We start from the raw sequence: 23,493 nt of genomic DNA, 5'->3' as shown, positions 1-23,493 counted from the left end.
TCAATTAGACCTGACAGACCTTAAATCGAGATTAATAGGCTTTAATCATTATAAACTTACAGTCACCTCTTACATGCCTGATTCCAAGGCAGTTCTGAGGGAGGGGATTGAGCAATACCACCTTTATTAGGGATCCTGGAGGAGGAGGAGTTACAGTATCAGGGCAGGCTAACTAGTGCAATGACTGCAATACAATGTTCCACCACACTCTGGATGTATAGAATGCTGCAGTGAGAAAGGAAGTGGGGGCTGGTGAAGATGGCAGAAGAGTTCAGTGACTCGCAGAGGGTAACATAGCATTTCTGCCCACGACCCTATGCTGCTAAATAACACCCAAATAACCCTCAACCTCAGTTCATTTCGAACTGTGACAAGGAAGCCGGAGCCCCTGGGGAAAACCCATGCAGACACAAGCAGAACGTAGAAACTCCATACAGACAGAATGGAATTCAAACCCCGGTCCAAGTTGCTGTCACTGTAACAGTACTGCGCTAACCGCTATGCTATCCGTGCCACTCCTTTTAAGTTTTCCTTCTTCTCCGCTCTTGTTCTTTTCCTGAACACTTTAATCTCTGGGTTTCTGTTCATTCTGCCAGCTAAACAGATTTTTTAAAAACTTTGTTATCCATCTAAACAAGATAGACAATCTTTTAATGTTTCTCAGGGAAAATCCCCCATACTGTTGAGCATTCCCCACCCATCTAAACTTTACAATCAAGTAAACCAAGCACTTGTACTTGGCTAGACTATCCAAATTCACCAGTTTTCTCTTCCAAGGACTGGCCAGGATGGCCAGTGGCTCAACAAGTCATTAAAAACACAAGTCTTTCAGTCACTCTCCAATTATGTAAAATCAAGATAATTCCATCCTTTTCAGAATGGTTAGAACAACACTGTAACAGCACCAGTGAACAAGGATCGAATCCCATGCTGTCTATAAGGAGTTTTCATCTTTGTGAATGCAGGGTTACCTCCATGTGATCAGTTTCTTCCCACCCTTCGAACAGTACAGGGGTTGTAGATTAATTGGGTGGCATGGCTTGTGATTCAGAATTGCTTGTTACCATGCGACATGTCTGAACACAGAATCTCATAAGAGACAACACCTTTTCTGCTTATCTTGTTTTTTTTTGTCTAAATATTGAAGGCTCAAAATGTAACTTGCTCACTGACCAAGATAATAAAATGTAAACAAGATGTATCAACTGAAAGATGAAATAGAAGTTCCTGGATTTAGATGTTTTGAAATCTACAGGTTTTCAAGTGCAGATTCATGACTATTTTCCTTTCTGCAGAGTTCATAATGAATTTGCTGCCAATATGAATTCCATAATTTTCTGCCTAAGGTTTACAAGTCATAAAGGTATTGTTATTTCTACCTGAATGTTTCACTCCAAGATATAGCAGATATCCTGACTTTTAAAGCTGTCACTAATCTGAGTGTTGATCTAATGGTGGAATTAAAAGTGAGCCACTTCACTGTAAACAAGGCAGAATGTTTTAAATCAAGGGTGTCCTTTGGATCAAGAAACTGCCAATCAACACAGGAAGCAGGACATAAAGGTTAACTGGACAGTAAAATGAGGTCCACCACACAAAGGGGCAGAGAACATGGGATTAAAACCCCAGTCCCAATTGCTTTCTCTGTAACAGCATTGCGCAAACCGCTATGCTATCTGTGCCACCCCTTTTAAGTCTATGCTGGTGGAATATTGTCTTGTCCCATGCTGTTTTGTGTGTGTGTGTGTGTGTGTGTGTGTGTGTGTGTGTGTGTGTGTGTGTGTGTGTGTGTGTGTGTGTGTGTGTGTGTGTGTGTGTGTGTGTGTGTGTGTGTGTGTGTGTGTGAGTGTGTGTGAGAGAGAGAGATATCGTAATCATTTGCAAATCTCTTGTGAACTACTTCAGCTCTTGGTCACATTCCATATTTCTCGAGGCTAATCAAACTGCTTGAACAAGCATTCTGCATCATTAGATCACTTGCTCATTTAGGACGCATCCCTTTCCTCCTACCCATCTTGAGGCCAAGAAATGTTTGGACAAAACTTCATCTGCACAATCTATTCATTCAATGTGCACATTGACTATAGAAATGAAATGACCTGCGCAAGCAAATTGAAGGGGCACTCGATTCAGTGGTGACGCTCATACTGAAACAATTAAGATGCTCGAATAAGACATGGCAGAGCCTTTTAGCAGAGATTGATGGGAGTTATCATCTGAGTCAACATACCTCTGAGAACAAGTAGGACCAGAGCAATATTTTGAGTGGCATGTATTTTAAAATGTGAGTACACTGGGAAAGTGGTGGGAGGATCATGTAACCACAGATTTAAGTCTTAGCTTCCTGAATGTGCTCACTGTACATTCTAAAAGATTTCAATGGGTGAATCTGAAGAATAAGCTAAGACTTAAATATCTAAGCCTGCTGAATTATTTTGTTGCTGTACCATTCTGACCACTCTTATTCAATAAAAACTAAATTATATTTTCATTGTCCCCTAAACAAATTGAACCGGTATATTTTGTAAGGTATGTCAATAGCCAAAGAATACAGATTTAAGATAACTTCTAAAAGAAAATCCAACAGTTAAGGAAGTTAAGGAAAATATCTACTGCATAGCAAGTTTTCATGATTTGGATTGTGTAATATTAAAGAGAAGTAAAAAGAAAATCAATGGTGACGATTTTAGAAAGAAGAAAATGTCACTTTGCATTTCATAGAGGAAATGAGAGGGAATGCAATCATGTGGATAGCTTCAAAAAAGCTGACATGAAATGGTCTCTATTATTCTTTAAGTCACTGGTTCATTTGCTCAGCAGGAAATATTCTGAGCACACGCTTGGGTCAGTCAAGCTTGCTGATATGACTGAAGTTCAGATGGGATGGGGAGAGACTTACCTCTGTTTCTGCAGAATGAGAATTATGTGCATTTGTGTTATTACTGCATATTCAAGCTTATTAAGAGAATGTTTTGTAACAAGAAGGAGACTGATGACTGTCAAGTGACTTGGCTTACGTGTTATTCCAGACAAGGATATCTGCCTACCTGGTACTTGCAATGATTTAGAAGTACTTTGAACATCACGACAGTTGACTTACACAAATTCAATAGATGTATATATTTTTGGAGAGACGATTTATCGTTATCAGGAAACAGCTCCTCAACCATCACTTATAGATGATTTACTTTCAGATTGCTAAAATAAACAGTTGATGCAATAATTGGATGGTTCCCATCACATGAAATTCAAGAAGGTTCATGTGCTGTCCATGCTTATTTGGGAATTTCTGTGTCTTTCAATATTTCTTCTCTCTGCAGGAGAAGAAGCACTTACCATGTACATGGACAAAAGGAAGTTAGATGGAAAGTCAACTAATGCCAGTCAGAGTGTGGAGGCCCTTCATCAGCTTGCCTCTTCATATTTCATCGATCGTGACGGCACCATGCGAAGACTTCATGAAATACAAATCTCTACTGGAGCAATCAAGGTATTTCACACACAGTCTTTAATAATGCAAACAAGTCTTTGGGTGATGCCCACGGCAATGGCTGTACTCCAGGATTGAATGAAGTATATAGTATAATGGTTATAATTGGCTGTTTATTACAAATTCTGACAGATTTAAGTCCAAGGAACAGAGCAGATTTTTAAAAAATGGTTAATTCAAGATTCTGTTTAATGTAATAAATGTAGTAAATGAAATTTACTATAGTTTGTGTTAAGGCAGACAGTCACCATTAGTATTGCTCGCCCCCTCATGCAGTAAGAGAAAGAAAAGCAAAAGAGACACCCTTCAGAGTATCAATGGATTCGCCTCCAGTGCTCCTACAGCTTCTGCAGCCGCACAGACCCCTGTTCTATCCATTGACAATCTAAGCTCCAGATCTAAACCTCCAATATACCCAGGAAACCTTCAGCACCTGAGGGCCTTTGAGAGCCCATCTTGCCCTCAGGACCTTCTCGAATCCAGTTTCCGATATCTAAGAGCCAGACTCCAATAGCCTGCAGCCTGTGTGGGCCCTATGACCACAAATTGTCAGCAGCTCGTGGCCTGTGAGGGTCCTTCAGCTTGCAAGCTGGTCCACTGCCATCATCATCATCCTGTAGCAGCATCACCTCTACTTCTTCTAAGTGCTGTGGGTGGGTGGTGGGGGTGGGATGGGGGAAAGAGGTGTGGAAGTAAGGGTCTGCCTAGTGTAGACTAATGTAGATTGATCAATTTTAATTATTTTGGAGAAGTGAGGGGCCCGATGACTTGTGTTGCCAGGCAACCCCATCTTAGCTAGTAAATTTCCACCAGCCTCAATTCCCCAGATCATCTGTCTCGCAAGAACAATGCCAGGGGAAAAGGGGATATATCTCTGCGGTTGGTTTAGAAAATTACACAATTTACAGATAAATAGTATGTAGCTGATGCTGATAGGGTATTGCTTTTCACATGGGAGACAACCATTTGCATGTTTGGGGATCTCTTTGATCCTCTATGGCAGTGGTTCTCAACCTTTTTCTTTTCATTTACGTATCACTTTCAGAATTCCCTTTGCCATAGGTTCTCTGTGACTAGTAAGGGATTGCTTAACGTGGTATGTGAGTGGAAAGAAAAAGGTTGAGAACCATTGCTCTACGGAGATGATGGACCTCCCACAGGCCTGTGTATTAAGTAAAGTGGTACTCTTTGTAATGTTGTGGCCCTGAAATTTGTTCTAAGATTGAAAGGCACAAAACTTTAACAGGGCCATAACCAGCGCAGGTGCCACCATCTTTGGCACAGACCCCACAGTCGCAGGATTTTTAATAAAAACACCTCCTACTTCAACAGGCCGTTCAAAGGCTGTGTGAGGGAGTTGGCATTAGGACCTGGCGGTTGGACCCTGTGGAGGAGTGCTGTGACTCAGCTGCCCGCTCTCCATGGGTCCACACCAGCAGTAGCCCTGCCAGTATGGAAGCACCGGAATGGTGCAATTTTTTTAAATTAAGCCATACCAATTAGTATTTTGACTCTCATTGAATTACTACCCCCATGCATAGTCTTGAGGATTATAATTGCAGGGTTTCCATTCACTTTAGTACATGCCATCAAACTGATATTCAGAACACTTGAATTTCTTCAATACTTCAAGCTTGTAATAATTCCATGTGTGCTTATATTGCAAGATCATTCAGATCACTGGTTGTTGTCATTAACATGGTATTTCTGAAGGTCGTGTTAAAAACTAGGTAAAAAATACAATCTTGTACAATACATATGCCTCCCCAATCATGCCCACCATTCTCTGAGCAATAATGGGAAGAAAAAAATAGTGAAAAGGGGGGAGAGTGGGGGGAGAGAAGGACAGAGAGAGAGAGAGAGAGAGAGAGAGAGAGAGAGAGAGAGAGAGAGAAAGAGAGAGAGAGAGAGAGAGAGAGAAAGAGAGAGAGAGAGAGAGAAAGAGAGAGAGAGAGAGAGTATGATCTTGCACATATATTAGCTTAGCTCAGAAGGGTTTTTTTTCATTCAGGGACTTGAGGAACTGATTCACAACGTGGAAGGGATTTGTGTCTAATATCCTTACACTACAGGTGCCTATGAATCATAATTTGTTGAGGATTGCCAATAAACTGAAAGATATCATGAATTTATTTGGGAACAGTATGATATGACTGTCAATGGTGAAGCAATGAAAGTCTTGGATAATACTGAGAACCCAGAGTCTGATCACAGCTAAACTATGTTACTCTGTGGCAAATTATATAATCCCCAGTCATGTGGGAGATCAGTTTGTAGATTATTTAAAAGAAGATTTCTATTCGTGTTAAAATGAAAAATTTCAGAGCCTGCAGTAAAATCATCACATCCCTTCTCAGTTTTCCTGAGCCTTATCAACTCTGATACTTGGTGTGACAAAATGGAAGATCATTGACCTGAAATGTTAACCCTGTTTCTCCCTCCGCAGATGCTAACTTGTGTGCTAAATGTTTTCAACATTCAGATGCTTTTACTTGCATATATATGATGTCCTGTAACACTGTACTGCCACACTTGAAATCCTTGTGGTTATGACCCAGATTCACCAGTAATTTGGTTGGGTACTTTTGGGAGTAAACTCAGTCACTGAAGTCAAAAGAATGTCAATCTGTGTAGCAGATCAAATTATCCAGAGAACTGTAACTGGCAGAAGCAGAATGTTTTCCTCCATAATTCACAATGTAATTCGTCCCATGTAATCCAATTCTTTAAATAATTGCAAGTCGACAGACAAAAATAGAGATGAGTTGAAAGAGGCTTTCAAAACTGTGAAGTTCTGTATCTTCACACCTTGTATGTCTCAATCTTTTAGCTTGCATGACTTTCTAAAACCTTGAGAATGAGTTGACTGAAAAGTTGTAACATATGAATAATCACCGTGTGTGCTTGTAAAGATCACTCAGTATATGGGATAGAAAGGAAAGTTTAGCATCTGTGGCACTTATTGGAACATCAGAGCAACGGAGGTTATTGTGGTGAGAGAGTCATTGGTGATAGGGTTCTGTTTGCAAGGGGGATTCAGAATTAATTTGCAGAGTTTACAGTGTTACTTCCTGGTGAATATCTTTCACTTGTGGGAAATAATGTGCATCAGCATCACTGCTCAAACACATAGATGTCACGTTTTAAGCCTTCTTGGGTTGTTACCTTTGATATCCCCAGGCCTATCAGGTGAGTTTTTAATAATTTGCTGGACTTTCTTCTCAGACTTTCTCCTTATGCTTCTGGATTGTGAAACCCCAAGAGCCACATGAAGGGCATATTTGTAGCACATTGCGTATAACCAATTAGAAACTCGGAAAATTTGATAGAAATGCAATAAAACTAGGTCCAAAATGACAACTATATCTTTTGTGAGACAAATCTTTTCCTTTCAAAGAGTGGTGGGATTGCTCAAGGGCCTGGCAATTGTGCTGCAGGTATTCCAGCTCTCCCTTAGTTCCAATGACCAAAGTTTCAATGCTGAACTGTAGTCCTGTGTCCTACTTGTATGTAGATCTCCCTCTGTTGCTCCGGTGTCCTCCCACAAGATGTCTTGGGATGTTTGATTCATTGACTCTCATCAAATTACCCCTAGTTTAGGTGACAGTGAATGAATCAATGAATCAGGAGTTAATGGGCATGCATGTAGGCATGCATGTAAGAATAAATTGGAGAGCAATTACTGGCAAATAGAGTTGATGGGAATATCTTGAGAGCTGACATAAGGCTCAAAGTACATGTCAAGATGAAAATATGTTGTAGTAAAAGCAGTTAACACCTCATGGCATGGAAAGATACTTCCAATACTGTCTACTCAAACTCTTGTCAAAACTAAAGTCAGTGTCCTCTTACAAACCAATATCCTCAAAATTAAGGCAACAGAAAGTCTGAACTTGTAGTAAAGAATATCAGATAGACAGAAGAAAAAGATTCAGTGATTAGAGGCAAAGCCTCCTTATAAAAACGCAACACGCCATGACTCTTGGGAGTTCCTGTCCCATGACTACACAGAAAGAAGAAGGAATTTTGCGTAGGTTGAGGAATCTTGAGTCCTTTGGAAGCACTCAGAAGGAGTACCTCGAGGAGGAGGAGGAGGAGGCGACGACGACGACGACTGCACATCTAAAATTTTGCTTCCTCAACACTTATCGGCGTATTTTATGGTTTTTGGCCTGCTGATCATGAAAATATAACTTTGTTTTGGTAGATATAGTGTAGCGGAGCGCTAATGAAGTTAACCAAAGAGATCAGAAGTTGGTGGACTCGTCTTCACTTGAAAGTTTATTTTACTTTCCTATGCTGCATTTTAAGTCCCTCAGAGGTCCCGACCCTAGGCCAGAAGCTGTGTCCGTGTGACTGGAGCCTCTGCTGGAGGAGACAAATGCACGGAGCCAGGTTTGATGCAGCTGCTCCGCTGATGCGTGCATGACACACAAAGCTGGTTCACCTGTCCATCAATTATGTGCACCTTCCCCCCAGAACCAGCGTGAGTGTCCATACTTTGAGGGACCTTTAATATTCACCAGTGGGGGTGAAATCAGTTGGCTTAAATCCAGGTGGGCTGGTTTCAAATGGTCAATGATGAAAAGTTCCTCCCTACCTCCAATGTCCAAAGTTATTTCGGATTACCTTGTAAGGGCCCTCATAAGGTCGTTGTATGGGTGGGAGGTGGGCATCCCTGCGGATGAACACTTTAAGTCTTTGGGTATGGAGGAGGGGCTCTGACCATGGTGGGAAGGTGGGGGTGGGGCGAGTCTACCTAACTTGTTGCGGAGCTGTTCGAGCATCGTGGCGCCGTCTGACTCCTGATCACCTGTTGCTGGAAGGATTTCACCTGGAAGTGTGAGGGTGGAACCATACACCATCTCAGCTGATGATACCTGGGGGTCCTCCTTCGGGGCCATTTGGATCCCGATAAGGACCCAGGGTAGTTCGTCCACCAATTGGGGCTGGTCAATTGTGTCATAAGGGCCGATTTGAGGTGCCTGTGGAAACATTCGACCAGGCCATACGACTGGGGGTGGTAGGTTGTCGTGTGGTGCAGTTTATTGCCGAGCAGGCAGACCAACTCTCTTCATAGGGTGAAAGTGAACTGTGCATCTTGGTCCCTAGTCAAATGTGCCGGGATTCCGAAGCGGGATATGCAATTAGACATGCAATTAAAAGTTCATTTAATGTTTCTCAAACTTCCTATGTGTTACAGCAAATCTGAAATCATCTTTATGTTCAACTTCAAGTTATCTATCATAATCCCCAATTTTTTTCTCAAGAAGCAAATCTTTTGAAAAAAATTGTTGACCAGTGTAATTGGAGATACCTTCATTGCAATGGGGCTCAGAAAAATATGATGAAAATTCAACCTTTTTCTTCTTGAATTATTTCAAGCTGTTAATTTTTTTAACATCAGTCATAGTTCTGTCATGTGCAGATGGGCAGTTAATTACCACTATGAAATGCTCCAAGTGAGTAAGTGGGTTCTAAAATCTGTGGGTAGTTGTTGGGACAATTGGGAACATAAAATACAATTATATGTACAAGTGCATACAGTAGTTTAATAAAATTAGTGACACATGTATGCATAGTGATGAAGGTGTTTGGCAAACTGTCCTTCATTGGTGAGGGGAATGAATGCAGGAGCAGGGATGTCATATTACCACCGTACAAGATGTTGGTAAGACCATACTCAGAATATCATGTACTGTTTTATTACCTAGATGTAATGAAAATATTATTAAGGATGCAGAAATTATTCACAACAATGTTAACAGGACTGGTGGCCATAGGAGGCTGAGGGAGGACCATAAAAAGGTTAATGAGGGCCATACATAAAATATAGAGTCATAGTCTTTTTCACAGGGTCGGAGAAGTAGTGGGCATAGATTTCATATGAATGGGGAAAGATTCAAAATAGATCTCAGGGAAAAACTTCTTCACACAGGGGGATGTGTGTAAATTGAACAAGCTTCCAGTGAAAATAGTAGATATAGATACCATTGTAATGTTTAAAAGACATTTGGAAAGATTTATGGATAAGAAATGTTTGCAGAGATTGATCATAGGCAAATGGGACTAGCTCAGGTAAGCAACTCAATCAGCATGGACAAGTTAGGCTGAATGGCCTGTTTCCTCATTGTAAAACTTCATAATTCTTAATTCTTGGGGGTCATGCTCATAACTCTGGAAACTGAAACAATATGTCACCATCTGCCACATACTGATGGGCAATGCTAACATCAAGGGAACTACTTAGCTGAGTTCCTGATAAACAATGGAGGCAGTCATTAACCAAAGCAAAAAAAATAAATTGTGGGACAAATTCAATTAGTCAGTTGGAGGCAAAGAGATGGCTAAGATCTGTGGCCAGACTCTGCACTCATTAAGTGGGGTAGATTTACAAGGTTGCGGATCCAGTTGGTGAATTGACTTTGCTTTTTGCCTTGCTGGTCTCAGACACAGTGGAAAAGCTGATAGAGCTGCTACCAACAAGGTATACATAGCTATTGCAAGAGCCAAGCTGTCTAAAGCTTTCAGGGAAGCAAAGCATTCATTGTCGTTTCCTGGACAGCAAGGACACATGACACATGTAGAAGAGCATCCAAGATATCACCAAGCACAAGACTATGCCATCTTCCTGTGCTGGTAATACTTCCCTCCTAGATGCATTGAACAACTTCTATGCACATTTTGAGGCAAAAAAAAACTACACGGTGGTGAAGAAGACCACCTCTTCTCCAATTGATCAGGTGCTGTGTCTTGCAATGGCCGATGAGGAGAAAGCTTTAGACATGGTCAACCCAAGGAAAGCTGCTGGACTGGATAACATTCCTGGCAGAGTGCTCAGGGGATGTGCAGCTCAGCTAGCAGATATTCTCACCAACATCTTTAACATCTCCCTGAGAAGCTCCGTGTTCACAATGTGCTTCTAAGCCACTACATTGCCCCCATGCTGAAGAAGTAGTCTGTGTCGTGCCGCAATGACTACTGCCCTGTCACACTCATGTGCTTCAAGAGGCTTGTCATGGGGCACATCGAGTTTTTGCTGCTCCCATCACTGGACCCCCGGCTGTTCGCATACAGATCCAACCGCTCTACAGATGATGCCATCTAGTCGTCACCCACCTGGAAAAAAGGACATATGTTTGAATGCTGTTCATTGACTTTAGTTCAGCATTCAACACAGTCATACTTCAGTATCTGATAAGGATGTTGAGCCTGCTGGATCTCCTTCTGCAATTGGATTCTTGACTTCCTTTTGGGAGACATCAAACAGTCCAGATCAGTAACAGCAGTTCCAAAGCCATCATATAGAGCATATGGGGTCCTCAGGGCTATGTGCTTAGTCCACTGCTGTTCACTCTGCTTACCCACATCTGTGCAGCTAATAAAACAGCTTGACCCACATCATCAAGTTCGTTGATGACCCGACTATGGTGGACCTGATTAGTAAGAATATCAGCATACAGAGATGAGGTGCAGTTGCTAATGGACTGGTGCAGAAGCAACAACCCATATCTGAACATTAATAAAACAAAAGAGATGGTTGCCATCTTCAGGAGGACCCGGGGTAACATACTCTGTTGACTATCGATGGCTTGACCATTGATGGTGTAAAGAGTATTAAGTTCCTTGGAGTGCACTTGCTGGAGAACCTCATCTGGTCCCTTCACACCAGCTCCATAGACAAGAAAACCCAACAGTGCCTCTACTTCCTGTGAAGGCTGAGCAAAGTTCATATCACACCCTCCATCCTTACTACAGTCTGTGCAACTACCTCACCACCTGGTTTGGAAGCTGCACCACCTCAGACTGCAAGACCCACACATCCCTCATGTAAACTGTTCTCCCTTCTGCCATCTGATAGGAGCACCTCAGGCCCTTCCGTTCAGATTGGGCAACAGTTGTTTTTCCCCCCAAGCCCATCATGCTCCTAAATTCCCAGAATAATATATGCTTATGGTATACCATGCACTTTTGTTGTATATGTCTTGACATTTTATTATTTTAACGTGTTTAACTTCTATTCTAACTTTTATATATATATATATGTGTGTGTGTGTGTGTGTGTGTGTGTGTGTGTGTGTGTGTGTGTGTGTGTGTGTGTGTGTGTGTGTGTGTGTGTGTGTGCAAATATGTTCTGTGGTCCTGGAGAAACACTCTCACGCCTTTACTGTGCTATCATGGAATGAACGATAAATAATGGTGACTTGACTTGACTCACAGCTCCAGTGGCCTGGGTTTGATCATGACATTCAGTGAAGTTGTCTTTGTGACAAAGAGTTACTGCTAAGTGGTCCTGTTTTTCTCCCACCTCTTAAAGGCATGCAGAATGTTAGGTCAATTAACCAGTGTAAACTGGTTACTATTGCAATGTTAAATATTTTTAAAAATTGATTATTACATTGATGGGAAGGCTTTAGAGGGATATGGACCAGACACAGGTAGGTGAGAGGTAGAACCTGGGAGCCATTGATTGGAATGTGAGAGAATAAAGTGGAATTGGTGTCATATTTGCGTTAGTAAGTAATTGAAGATCAGTGTGTACTGTGGGTTGAAGGCCTTTTTTTTCTGTGCTGTATGAGCCTATGACTGCTTCACATTTTTCCATGTAGGATGTTTAGATGTTGCACTGATTTACTCTGTCAGAGGAAGACTCTAACCAGTGCTCTTCAACCATTCTGCCAAGCCAGAACACTACCAACTATTGAAACTGAAAAAAAAGAGCAATGTTTCAAAAGCATCAAAATGGATGCATATCCTCTGAATCTCTCTCCAACAAGTCTGCTGCAGTATGTTTCCATATATTCCTGAAGAGCTCTGTTATTCTCCCTCAGCTCATGATTCCCACATGGAAAACTACTAAGGAGAGTTGATCATTCATTGCTAAGTAAATCAAATAATTGTCTTTGAAATTCAGATTTAAACCTTTAAGCAGAATTTTAAAAATGTTAACTCCAAAAACCGAGATTTATTTGCAAAAAAAATTTTTTTCGAGTTTCAAAAGAAATGTTTGTGGTCACTGTAATAGTTTGTAGCCTTGCATTGCTGCAACACAGGAGATTTTACAATGACTTCCATTGAAGTCAGTGCCTGGAAGAATCACATTCCCACCAAGTGTAGGGTAAATAAAACTGGGAAGGTACAAAAAGAAAATTATTAATTTTTATCATGTTCTTCTTTCCAAAGCCTTATGGGCATAAATAGCAATTCTTTTTGAAGTAACTAATCCATTTCTTCATACAGCTTAGCCAGAGTGACAAGAGTTATATAATGCAATATAACTTTTTTTGTTATCTTTCCTTGTTCCCTCCAGCATATAATAAAATTGATTTATGTGTGAAGTAGTCAAAATGAATTGCAAAATTATTCTGATAACCACATGATGTGGCATGGTGAAAATATTAATAAATAGAAATGGAAAGTGGCAAGTGGATTGAAATTAATTCTTATCATTGGAGAAGACCGAATCACACATGAAGCAAACTCAAACGTTACAGCTTCAGCTCCCTGATGTCAAAACTCCCTTCAAGGGAGGACTAGATCAGGTGAACATAGTCTTTTGCCCAATGTAAGTGAATTGGTAACCAAAAGCAATAGGTTTAAGGTGAGAAGGAGAAAATCTGAGAGGTAATCTCTTTTACACAGAGGGTGGTGGCTGTGTGGAACTGGCCACTGTAAAAGGTGATTCAGGCAGGTACTATTGCAATGTTAAATATTTTTAAAAATTGATTATTACATTGATGGGAAGGCTTTAGAGGGATATGGACCAGACACAGGTAGGTGAGAATAGTGAAGGTGGGACATTTTGGTTGGCATCTTCAAGTTGGGCCAAAAGACTTGTTTCCACACTATATGTCTCTGTGACTGTATGATTCTTTGTGTGATTACCTTCCCCTTTTCTACATTAGGATGGCACATCCACCAACTACAACCAGTTGCCTTTGGCAAAATAAGTTTGGGATCATCAGCTCTGAAAGTTTAATAATGTACTTGCTGATACTTTTACCCAGTCGTTCAGTAGTCCCATTGAGAAAAGCAACCCAAGTGTTTTGTTTTTTTTGGCATTCAGCACCCAAATTCTAAACCATTTGTGATTCATTCAGAAATAGAACATATCATCAAGGAAAAGATCAATGATATTATTTAAAAAAAAACAATTTTTCCATAGAGTCTTAGATGCCATAGAAAGTGAAGACATTTTTAGTTCAATAATAGAAGCATTTCACATTGCCAGGTTGTATATTATCTATCTCAGGATCGAAGTGAAGGCATATAAACAAAAGAAAAATCACTTTATTATTCAAATATTCTTTGAGATGAGGTTATTCTGCTTTGGTAGTAGGTATGAATAGTAGCAATGCAAGAATATAATTGTTTATTTTTCCTTTTGACTTTTTGTCAACAAGGAAATATGCAGCAATTTCCTGTGGAAGGATAAAAAAAACTGGGGTATAAGTTGCAACAATAATCTGTGGATGTAAATGAGCTAAATTCCTTTAATTCTTAATGCTAAGATAAATCTCTTTTTTTGAATATTTTATTTTAAGAATTTTCAATCAATATGCAGTCAAAATGAAAAATAATCAAAAAGTAAAACATCAATATCCATGATATTAAAAAAAATACAAATATCGATCCACATGTCGATATTAAAGAAAGTGAAGAAAAGAGTCAACATGCGATTCAATTATTACAAAGAAAGAAAAATTACAATAATACTACAAAAATGCAAATTCAATGTCCATGTTGAACCAAAGGGAGAAAAAGATAATAGAGAGAAAGAAGAACAAAATAAGAGGAGCCCTCCCATCCCCCAAGAAACAAGAAAGAAGAAAAGAAGAAAAAGTAGAAAAGAAAAAGAAAATATTGACTTTACCTAGGATAAACCCCACTCCCATCAAGGAACAAATAACCTACTGTAAGCACCAGGGGTAAGAGACAGGAGGGGGGGATCATTAAAGATTTACACCAATGTACCTTAAGTATGAATTTCATATTCTTGAAAATGCATCTGAGGTTATAGGTGATTTTCTCCAGGGGAACACATATGCATTTCTAACTTCTAGTCGGCTAAACCTAGTTGGGAATCAGATTTCCAAGTTACTGCTATGCATTTCCTGGCCACTGATAATGCAAGATTAACAAATTTTAATTGACATTTTGACAGCCTAATTTTAGGTCTTATGTCTTCTAATGTCGTCAATAAAAATAATTCATTTTCATGAGGATATTGAATTCCAGTATTTTTTCCCCCCAAGAGATTATGCAAATTTTCCCAGAAAGACCTCACTTTGGGGCATTACCATGTTGAATGCAAGAAAGTATTTATTTATTGATCGCATCAAAAACATTGGTTTGATATTTCCAAATTCAATGTATGTAACTTTTGTGGAGTAAGGTATAGTTGATGCAAGATGTTGTATTGCACCAGCCCAATGCCTTACATAAATTGTGTTAATCATGGTGTCCTGACATGTCAGACCAGCAGAATGGATTAATTTCTATACTCAAATCTAATTCCCACCTTTGTCTTGATTTATCAAGCCCTGGTTTAGGAGTTCCCACTTGTAATAAGGGTACATTTTTGAAATTAATGTTCTTGTGCTCTCTTTTCAAACCAGAGTCTTTATTTCACTACCCTGCGGTAAGGCTAATGTCCCTTAAATAAGATCTTAACTGAAGATAACAGAAATAAATGATGTATTTAAACCTCCAAATTTATTCCTAATTTGCTCAAATGTCATAAGTCGTCCCTCCTCATAACAATCCTCAATACACTTGACTCCTCTCTGGGACCAAATTTCCAGGATTTTATTATCAAATGTGAATGGAATTAACATTATTTTGAGCCAGGGATGTTTTTGGTGAAAGATCCCCACCCCTCCAACCTTGTCCCCAATTTGACCATTAATTTTACTCCACATTGTAATTATGTGTTTTAATGGGGGGCTTCATTAGGGCCAGTGAAATAAATCTCTTAGTTATATTCTTTACTTTACCTAATTTTAAGACTAGCCAATCAATACAGTATTTCACTGCACGCATTGGGGCAGCATGGTTGGCATAGCGGTTAGTGCAGTGCCTTTACAGCACCAGGGATTAGGACAGGGATTTGAATTCCATGCTGTCTGTAAGGAGTTTGTACATTCTCTCCCTATCTGGTGGGTTTTCCTTAGGGGTTCCAGTTTCCTCCCACCATTCGAAATGTACTGGGGTCCTAGGTTAATTGGGCGACAATGATTCATGGCCCAAAATAGCCTGTTATTGTGGTATATGTCTACATTTAAAAAGATATATATATATATATCATACATCTGAGGCAGCTTTGGAGATGCTAATTAATGTTAGACCACAAGATCCAGGAGCAGAAATAGGCTATTCAGCCCATCAAGTCTACCTCACCATTCAATCATGAGCTGATACATTTTCCCTCTCAGCCCCACTGTCAGTCCCATAGCCTTTAATGCCCTGGCTAATCAAGAACTCATCAATCTCCCTCTTAAATACACCTGTCCTCCACAACTGCCTGTGGCAACAAATTCCACAGATTTACCACCCCCGGCTGAAGAAATTCCTACCCATTTCTATTCTAAGTTGATGCCCTTCAATCCTGAAATTGTGCCCTCCTATTCTAGACCCTCTGCCATGGCGAGCATCGTCAATGAATTCTAATCAAGCAATATATATCCGTGCGATACTGCATTCAAACTTGATGCTCATGCCTGAGGAAGGAAAATTTCCCACTGGATTAGGACTAAGATCCGAGAGGTGTAAGGTGATCTTGACCCACCTTGCACCATCCTCATCTGCTGAATTCATTTTGCAATTGATTCCCCTTCTGTCACTTGTAAGGTAAGTGCAGCCAACAATTGATGCTTGCTCCATTTTTAATTGAAATCCCTTTCTCTCCTGATGCAGCAAAAGTGGTTAATCCACCAGCCAATTTCCTGTGTACCTGTATTGTTTGGCATCTGCTGAGATAGATCATGTTTTTTTTTGCCATACCAGGAAAATAATCGCAGCATCTTTTGATTAACAAACATTACATCAGTTGAAAAGCTCCTCCAAACGCTGATATTGGGATTTTGTTTTTTCAGCTTTATGGATATATAAAGTGCTTTACTATACCTTGAGAGAAAGAGTAACATAATAAGAACTTATTACACTAGACAGCAAAGATTTGGCTTCTGGAAGTATTTTATGGATTTTGGACTACTGATCACAAAAATCATATCAAGATGTTCTTATCACATGTATTTAAGATTTCACCTATTTCTATGATTTCCTGTTATATTTTAAGTCTGCTAATATATTGCCCACAAAGCCATCTGTTTTGGTCTGTCCAAGCAGGCTTGAGGATGCACTCACTGCAGGTGCTATGCAAATGTTGACTTGGGCCTTGGCATGCAGATAGGCTATAACAGCAGCTCACATCACACAAGGTCACAAGATAAAGGAACAGAAGTAGCCCATGGGACATCAAGTCTGTTCTACGATCCTAAGGTGAACTGTACCATATAACAATTACAGCATGGAAACAGGCCATTTTGACCCTTCTAGTCCACACTGAACTAAGTACTCTCTTCTCGTCCCACCTACCTGCACCCTGGCCATAACTCTCCATTCCCTTCCCATCCATATACCTTTCCAATTTTTCCTTAAATAACAAAATGGACCCTGTCACCACTACTTCTGGAAACTCATTCCACATAGCCACCACTCTCTGAGTAAAGAAGTTCCCCCTCATGTTACAATTGCCAGCCATTTCCCCATATCCATTATGCCCCAACCAATTAGATACTTATCAATCTCCTGCTTAAACTCTATCAGTGATTGGGTTTCCACTGCTGTATGTGCCAATAATTCCACAAATCCATGACCCTCTGACTCAAGAAGTATTTTTTCTCACCTCAGTTTTAAATGGATAACTTGTAATTTTAAGACCCTTTGTCCTTGATTCACCCACCAAGGGAAACACCTTATTTTCATCCACTCTGTCAAAACGTTTCCAAGTTTGAAATTGAATACAATCCAAGAGCTGCCAAATGTTCCTCATACATTTGCCATTGTATTCCAGGAATCATCCTAGTAAATCTCCTCTGCACTCTCTCCAATAACATCACATCCTTTCTAAGATAGGGGGCCCAAAACTGCACACAGCACTCTAAATGAGGTCTCACTAGTGCCACACCCAATCCAGAACTGCGGATTCTTAAGCTTTCTACAAACTCTCTCCTGGGATCCAGTAATTTCCTGCCCTTCCTGTCATGTTAAAATCCCCCATAATTATTTTGACATTATCCTTGTGACATGCCCTTTCTATTTGCAGCTGTAACTCATAGTCCACTTCCCAGTTGCTGTTTGGGGGCCTGTATATATCTGCTAATGTTGTCTTTTTACCCTTGTCATTTCTTAATTCAACCCATAATGATTCCTCTGCTTCTGACCCTATGCCCCTTCTTTATATTGAATTAATATCATTACTTACCATCAGAGCCACACCTTCACCTCTTCCAACCTGCCTATTTTTCCTATACACTGTGTACCCTTAGATATTGAGCTCCCAATCGCATGCCTCATTGAGTCATGTTTCAGTAATGGCTACAATGACATGTTTTCTAAAATGAATTTGTACAACCAATTCGTCTACTTTCTTTCGAATGCTATGTGCATTTAAGTACAGTGCCCTTAGACCCTCTACTAATATCATTTTTACTGTATTCCTATTGAGCAGCACTTTGTCCTGCCAGGATATTGGTACCCTTCCAGTTCAAGTGCAGCCCATCCCTCTGTGAAGATCTGACCTTCCTCAGAAATGATCCTAATGATCTAGGAATCTGAAGTCCTGCCCCTTGCACCAATTCTTCAGCCATACATTCATCAGCCATAACTCCTTATTTGTACCCTGTCTAGTGCATGGCACAGGCAGCAATCCAAAGATTACTACCCTTAAGACCCTACCTTTTAACTTCCTTCCTAACTCCCTAAGTTCTCTCTTGAGGACCTCATCTCTACTCCTATCTATGTTCTGGTCCCCACATGGACCACAACATCTAGCTGCTCCCCCTCCTCTTCCAGAACACTGTGAAATTGATCCAAAACATCCCTGACCGTGGCACCTGGGAGGAAGCACACCAACCTGGAGTCTCAATACATTCCAATGAACTTCTTGTCCACCTTCCTAACTAATGAGTCCCCTATTATTAAGGTTTTGTTCTTCTCAGTCCTTCTCTTCTGAGCCAAGTTGCCAGCCTCTGTGCCAGACATTTGACCACCTAGACTTGTACTTAGTAGATCGTCCCACCAACAGTATCCAAAATGGTATACCTATTGTCAGTGGGAACGTCAACAGAGGTATTCTGCACTACCTGTGTCCTATTTTTTCCACCTCGGATAGTCACCCGGTTATCTGTGTCCTGTCTATTTGGGGTGACTACCTCCCTGTATCTCTTCTCTATTACTACCTCAGCCTCCTGAAAAATCCACAGTTCATCCAGATGCTGTACATTCCACTGATTATAGATTGAAAGCATGTTGATGCACATGCTCTTCAGGTAATAGCATAGTAAGAGTGCATAAAAATAACATTTATTGTCTTCAGAAAGATTCATTACAGCAGAAATATCTAGTCAATGTCACCACAGTTACAATACATTCTGTAACATTTGTGCCAAGTATATGCTTAAGGCTCAAGGACGCAGCATCACTGCACTTATTCAGAAAGCCTATGAGCTCTACTTCAGTTGTAAAATTGATGACCAGGATAAGTCTTGGGTTCATCACATTTGTTGTGCAACATGTGCAGTCGACCTGAGAGTTTGGCTCAGCATCATTATGCAACATGTTAAATTTAAAATAAATTAGATTAATGTTTCTCGTACTTCCTATTTGAAACAGTAGATCTGAAATGATCTTTGTGTTCAGTCTGAAGTTGTCTATCATAATCCCCCATTTCTTTTTCAGGAAGCAAACCTTTTAAAATAATGTGTTGTCCAGTGTATTGGCTGGATATGTACTTTGTGATTACATCAGAATTATAGTGAAGCATCAGGAGTTGCACAGCCGGTTTCACTCTGGTTCAGGACATTTGGCACTGAGCCACATTTGCAATTTGTCTTTATTTTGGTAACAAAAACAGGTTGTTTCAAGGCAGGCACATGTATCTTGATAATCAAACCACATCTCCATGCATCAAATATTGATATGCAAGATTATGTCATCCAACCAAAGAGCAAATACCATTTTCAATCAACAGGCATTTGCTTTCAAAAGCATCTAAGTGGTTTGAGAAAGAAAGTGAGGGGCAGGTGAAAATTATAGCTTCACCTTGTGCCTGAGAATGCCCCAAAGCACTTCAGTAATGGCGAATTGCTATGAAACGCAATCAATGTTAGTAAGTGAAGCTTGTGTTTGAGTGTTGCTTGTTGAAATAATTGCCCTTCAGTGTCCAGGAATTTATTTTTGCTCTTGAATCTACATTGCTTCAGTTATTTTTGTTTTCACAACACAATTTTAGTTGATTAATCCCAATGCAACAGATGCACAATTGTGAAGCTTCCAGACTGCAAATACATGAATTTCAGATGCTGAATTGCACTGGAGGGCTCAAAATGGACAACGGCAATTTACTTGATTTAGTTGTCTGCCTTCTCTTTAAGTCTGGCTCAGTGCCATCCAAATTCTGTCATGTCAAGGATTGATTGAATGAATCCCTGTTCAAGCGAAGCCTCCTTGGCAACAGTTACAAAAAAGGAAAGGGCAAAAAGACAGAAGAAATGTTAGTTCATTCTTGATGCAGGTGAAATTCATGATGTGAATGAAGACAAAACAGAGCATTTCAAACTGGGTGTTTGCAATAAAAAATATGTATTGCTCACCTCATAAAGGTCTTCCACGATGTCTGAGACCACACTTAGAGCACTGTGTACAGTTTTGGGTGCCTTATTTGAGAAAAGATTTACTAGAATGATACTAAGAATGAAAGGGTTAGCATATAAGGAGCATTTATTCGCTCTTGGACGACTTGTTGGAGTACAGAAAGATCAGAGGGGACCACATAGTGATATTTTGAATGCTGAAATGCCTGCACAGAGTAGATGTGGCAAGGCTGTTTCACACGGAAGGGGAATCCAGGACAAGAGGGCACCACAGGATAAAAATGTGTCAATTTAAAACAGATGCAGAGAAATTTCTTTAGCCAGAAGGTCATGAGTCTGTGGATTTTTTTTTGCCTGTGGAAGGGAGGACCTTGGGTGTATTTAAGGCAGAGATTGACAAGTACTTGATTAGTCAGGGCATCAAGGGTAATGGGGAGAAGGCTAGGGAGTGGGGCTGAGTGGGAGGATAGATCAGCTCATGATAGAATGGTGGAGCAGACTCAATGGGCCAATTAGCTTACTTCTACTCTTGTGATCGTATGAGTTGGTACTTATTTGGTTATCATTTGAAGAGGGTTACAGTTACATGAAACTGTAGCATTGAAGTCAGGAATAAATTGGAGAAATAAAGATTTGAAAAATGTACCTAAGTTTCGTGGGTTTGACTTTTATTTGCCCTTCCTGTGACAAATGCATGCTTGTGAGATTTTGAAATTACAAGTTTGAGAAAGACTTGTTGCTGGCTGTGTTAGCAAAGTGAAAATATCCTGTCCAATGAGATTGATGATAAATGGAACAATCAGTTTATTAAACATCGGATAACAAAATTCTCCTCTGAGTCAGCATGGTAGGAATGTTTGAAGGCATGTACCAACAACCACTGGAACTAAAAAGATCATGGCAACTGATGCTCTTGGTATAAAACTATTGACATATCAACACATCAGAACTCTCTGTAATGTCTCAAACTGATTTACATTATACAACATTGAGGGCCAAATGGCCTAAACAGTGCTGTATTGTTCTATGTTCTAAACTACGACATGATTTTGTGGGTGAACAAAATTTAAGGGTGCAACGATTAGTGTAGTGGTTAGCACTGTTACAGCAGCAGTAACCGGGGTTCGAAACCAGTGCTCTCTGTAAGAAGTTTGTAAGTCCTCCCACATCTGCATGGGGTTCATCTGGGTGCACTCATTTCCTCCCACTGTTCAAAAATGTTCAGGCGTTGTAGGTCAATTGGGCAGCAAGGGCTTGTAGACCAAAAGGGCCTGTTACCGTGCTGCATGTCTAAATTTTTTTTTAATTGCTATTTTTGGGCAGAAGCACTGAAGGATTACTATTGGCTAATTAATTTGCTTTTAGATTGAGAGAACACTGCAGCACATAAACAGGCCCTTTAGCCCATCTTGTCTGTGACAAACTATTATAATGCCTAATCGCATTGATCTGCACTCAGACCACAGACCTTTACACTCCTCCCATCTATGTATCTATCCAAATGTTCCCTAACTGTCAAAATTGTGCCCCCATTTACCACTTCAGCTGGCAGCTCATCCCATACTCCTACCATTCTCTGTATAAAGTCCCCCAAATGTTCCCCTCAAACATTTCACCTTTCACTCTTAATCCATGTCCCCTCGTTCTTGTCTCACCTAACCTCAGTGGAAAAAGCCTGCTTGCATTTATTGACACCCGTTGTAATTTTATATACCTCTACCAAATCTCCTCTCATCCTCTGACACCCCAGGGAATAAAATCTAAATCTGTTCAGATTTCTCCTATAACTCAGTTAGAACCATAGAACATTGCAGCCCTTCTGACATTCTAGTCTGTGCCAATCTATTTTTCTATCTAGTCTTTCTGATGCACGCAGTCCAAAACCCTCCATATCCCTCCCATCCATGTACCTGCAAAATCATATGAAATGTTAAAATTGAGCCTGCATTCACCACTTCAGCTAATAGCTCGTTCCACACTCCTACTATTCTCTCTGTGAAGTTCCCCTTAAACCATTCCCTTTCACCTTTAACCCATATCGTCTGCTTTGTATCTCATCTACCCTCAGTGGATATAGCCTACCTAGATGTACTCTCTCCATACCCCTCAATATTTTAAATACCTCTATCAAATCTACACTCCTGGGAACAAACTACAGACTTATTTAAACATTTCCTTTAACTCAGTTCCTGAAGTTCAGGCAACATCCTGGTAAATCTCCTCAAAATGTCACCTTACAGCGGTGACTCTTTGCTAAAAAAACTCAGACGGGAATAATCAAATATTTCCATTCAGAACTTATAGAAATAAAACAAAAAATGAGAAACATAAAATCAAACTTACCTGAAACATCATTGTCCTAAGATCGCTGGCAGACCTTGGAATTCGAACAATCAGTAGTTTCCATCGGAAAGGACCTTCAAACAGCTCACACAAGTACAACAACAACACCATGGGAGTTTTAAACAGCCAGCGGTCAGACCCTTTAATCTTTGCAGGAGTCACAGACTGCAGACACTCAGCACATTTAAACATCACAGACGATTTGAAGGGACAGCGCACAGACAATTTAAACACTGTGGGAACTACCAGCAGTGGACTCATGGGCCAAGTTAAGAAGACCCAGCCACCTGGACTCAAAGTGGGGCTAGAAGTCAAGCTGAGATGCTGGGAACTGAGGCTTCTGCTCCCTACCATACTCCTGGCCAATGTACAATCCATGAAGAACAAACTTAATGAACTTCAGGCCAGACTTCAACATCAGCGAGTCATCAGGGTCATCATTATGATGTGCTTTGTGGAAGCATGGCTAAATGCAGACATTTGGACATAGAGCTTAAGCCCAAGGGCTACACCCTCCATCATGCTGACCAAACATCACCATTTTGAAAAAAAAACAGAGGAGGTGGTGTTTGTGTCATCATCAATTCATTGTGGTGCACAGACGTGATGATCATGTCCCAGTCCTACATGAGGTGATGTCTTAAAAAATCAGCCTCTGTCCTCAACGACCCCCACCACCCAGGCTATGCCCCCTTCACTCTGCTACCATCGGGAGAAAGGTACAGGAGCCTAAAGACGAGCATTCAGTGGCACAGGGACAGCTTCTTTCCTGCTGCCATCAGATTC

At 40.4% G+C, this 23,493-nt stretch overlaps 1 protein-coding gene and 1 long non-coding RNA gene across 5 annotated transcripts in view; one reads left to right on the top strand and one right to left on the bottom strand.

The window, feature by feature from the left end:
* Positions 1–23,493, top strand: part of brinp1 (bone morphogenetic protein/retinoic acid inducible neural-specific 1) — a 578,248-nt gene that overhangs the window by 496,475 nt on the left and 58,280 nt on the right. For all 4 annotated transcript variants that reach the window (XM_069932740.1, XM_069932734.1, XM_069932730.1 and 1 more), the window contains one exon: positions 3,321–3,490. In XM_069932740.1, coding sequence (XP_069788841.1) covers positions 3,321–3,490 — 170 coding nt within the window. The remainder of the gene's footprint in view (positions 1–3,320; positions 3,491–23,493) is intronic.
* On the bottom strand, positions 19,587–23,240 carry LOC138740445 (uncharacterized). The gene is made up of 3 exons (XR_011342924.1): positions 22,708–23,240; positions 20,365–20,427; positions 19,587–20,217 (listed from the first exon to the last, which is right to left on the bottom strand). It is a non-coding gene; the product is annotated as an uncharacterized lncRNA (long non-coding RNA).

Source organism: Narcine bancroftii, chromosome 1 (genome assembly GCF_036971445.1).
Source record: "Narcine bancroftii isolate sNarBan1 chromosome 1, sNarBan1.hap1, whole genome shotgun sequence".
NCBI classification, from domain to species: Eukaryota; Metazoa; Chordata; class Chondrichthyes; order Torpediniformes; family Narcinidae; genus Narcine; species Narcine bancroftii.
This window is presented reverse-complemented; position numbering and strand designations above follow the sequence as displayed.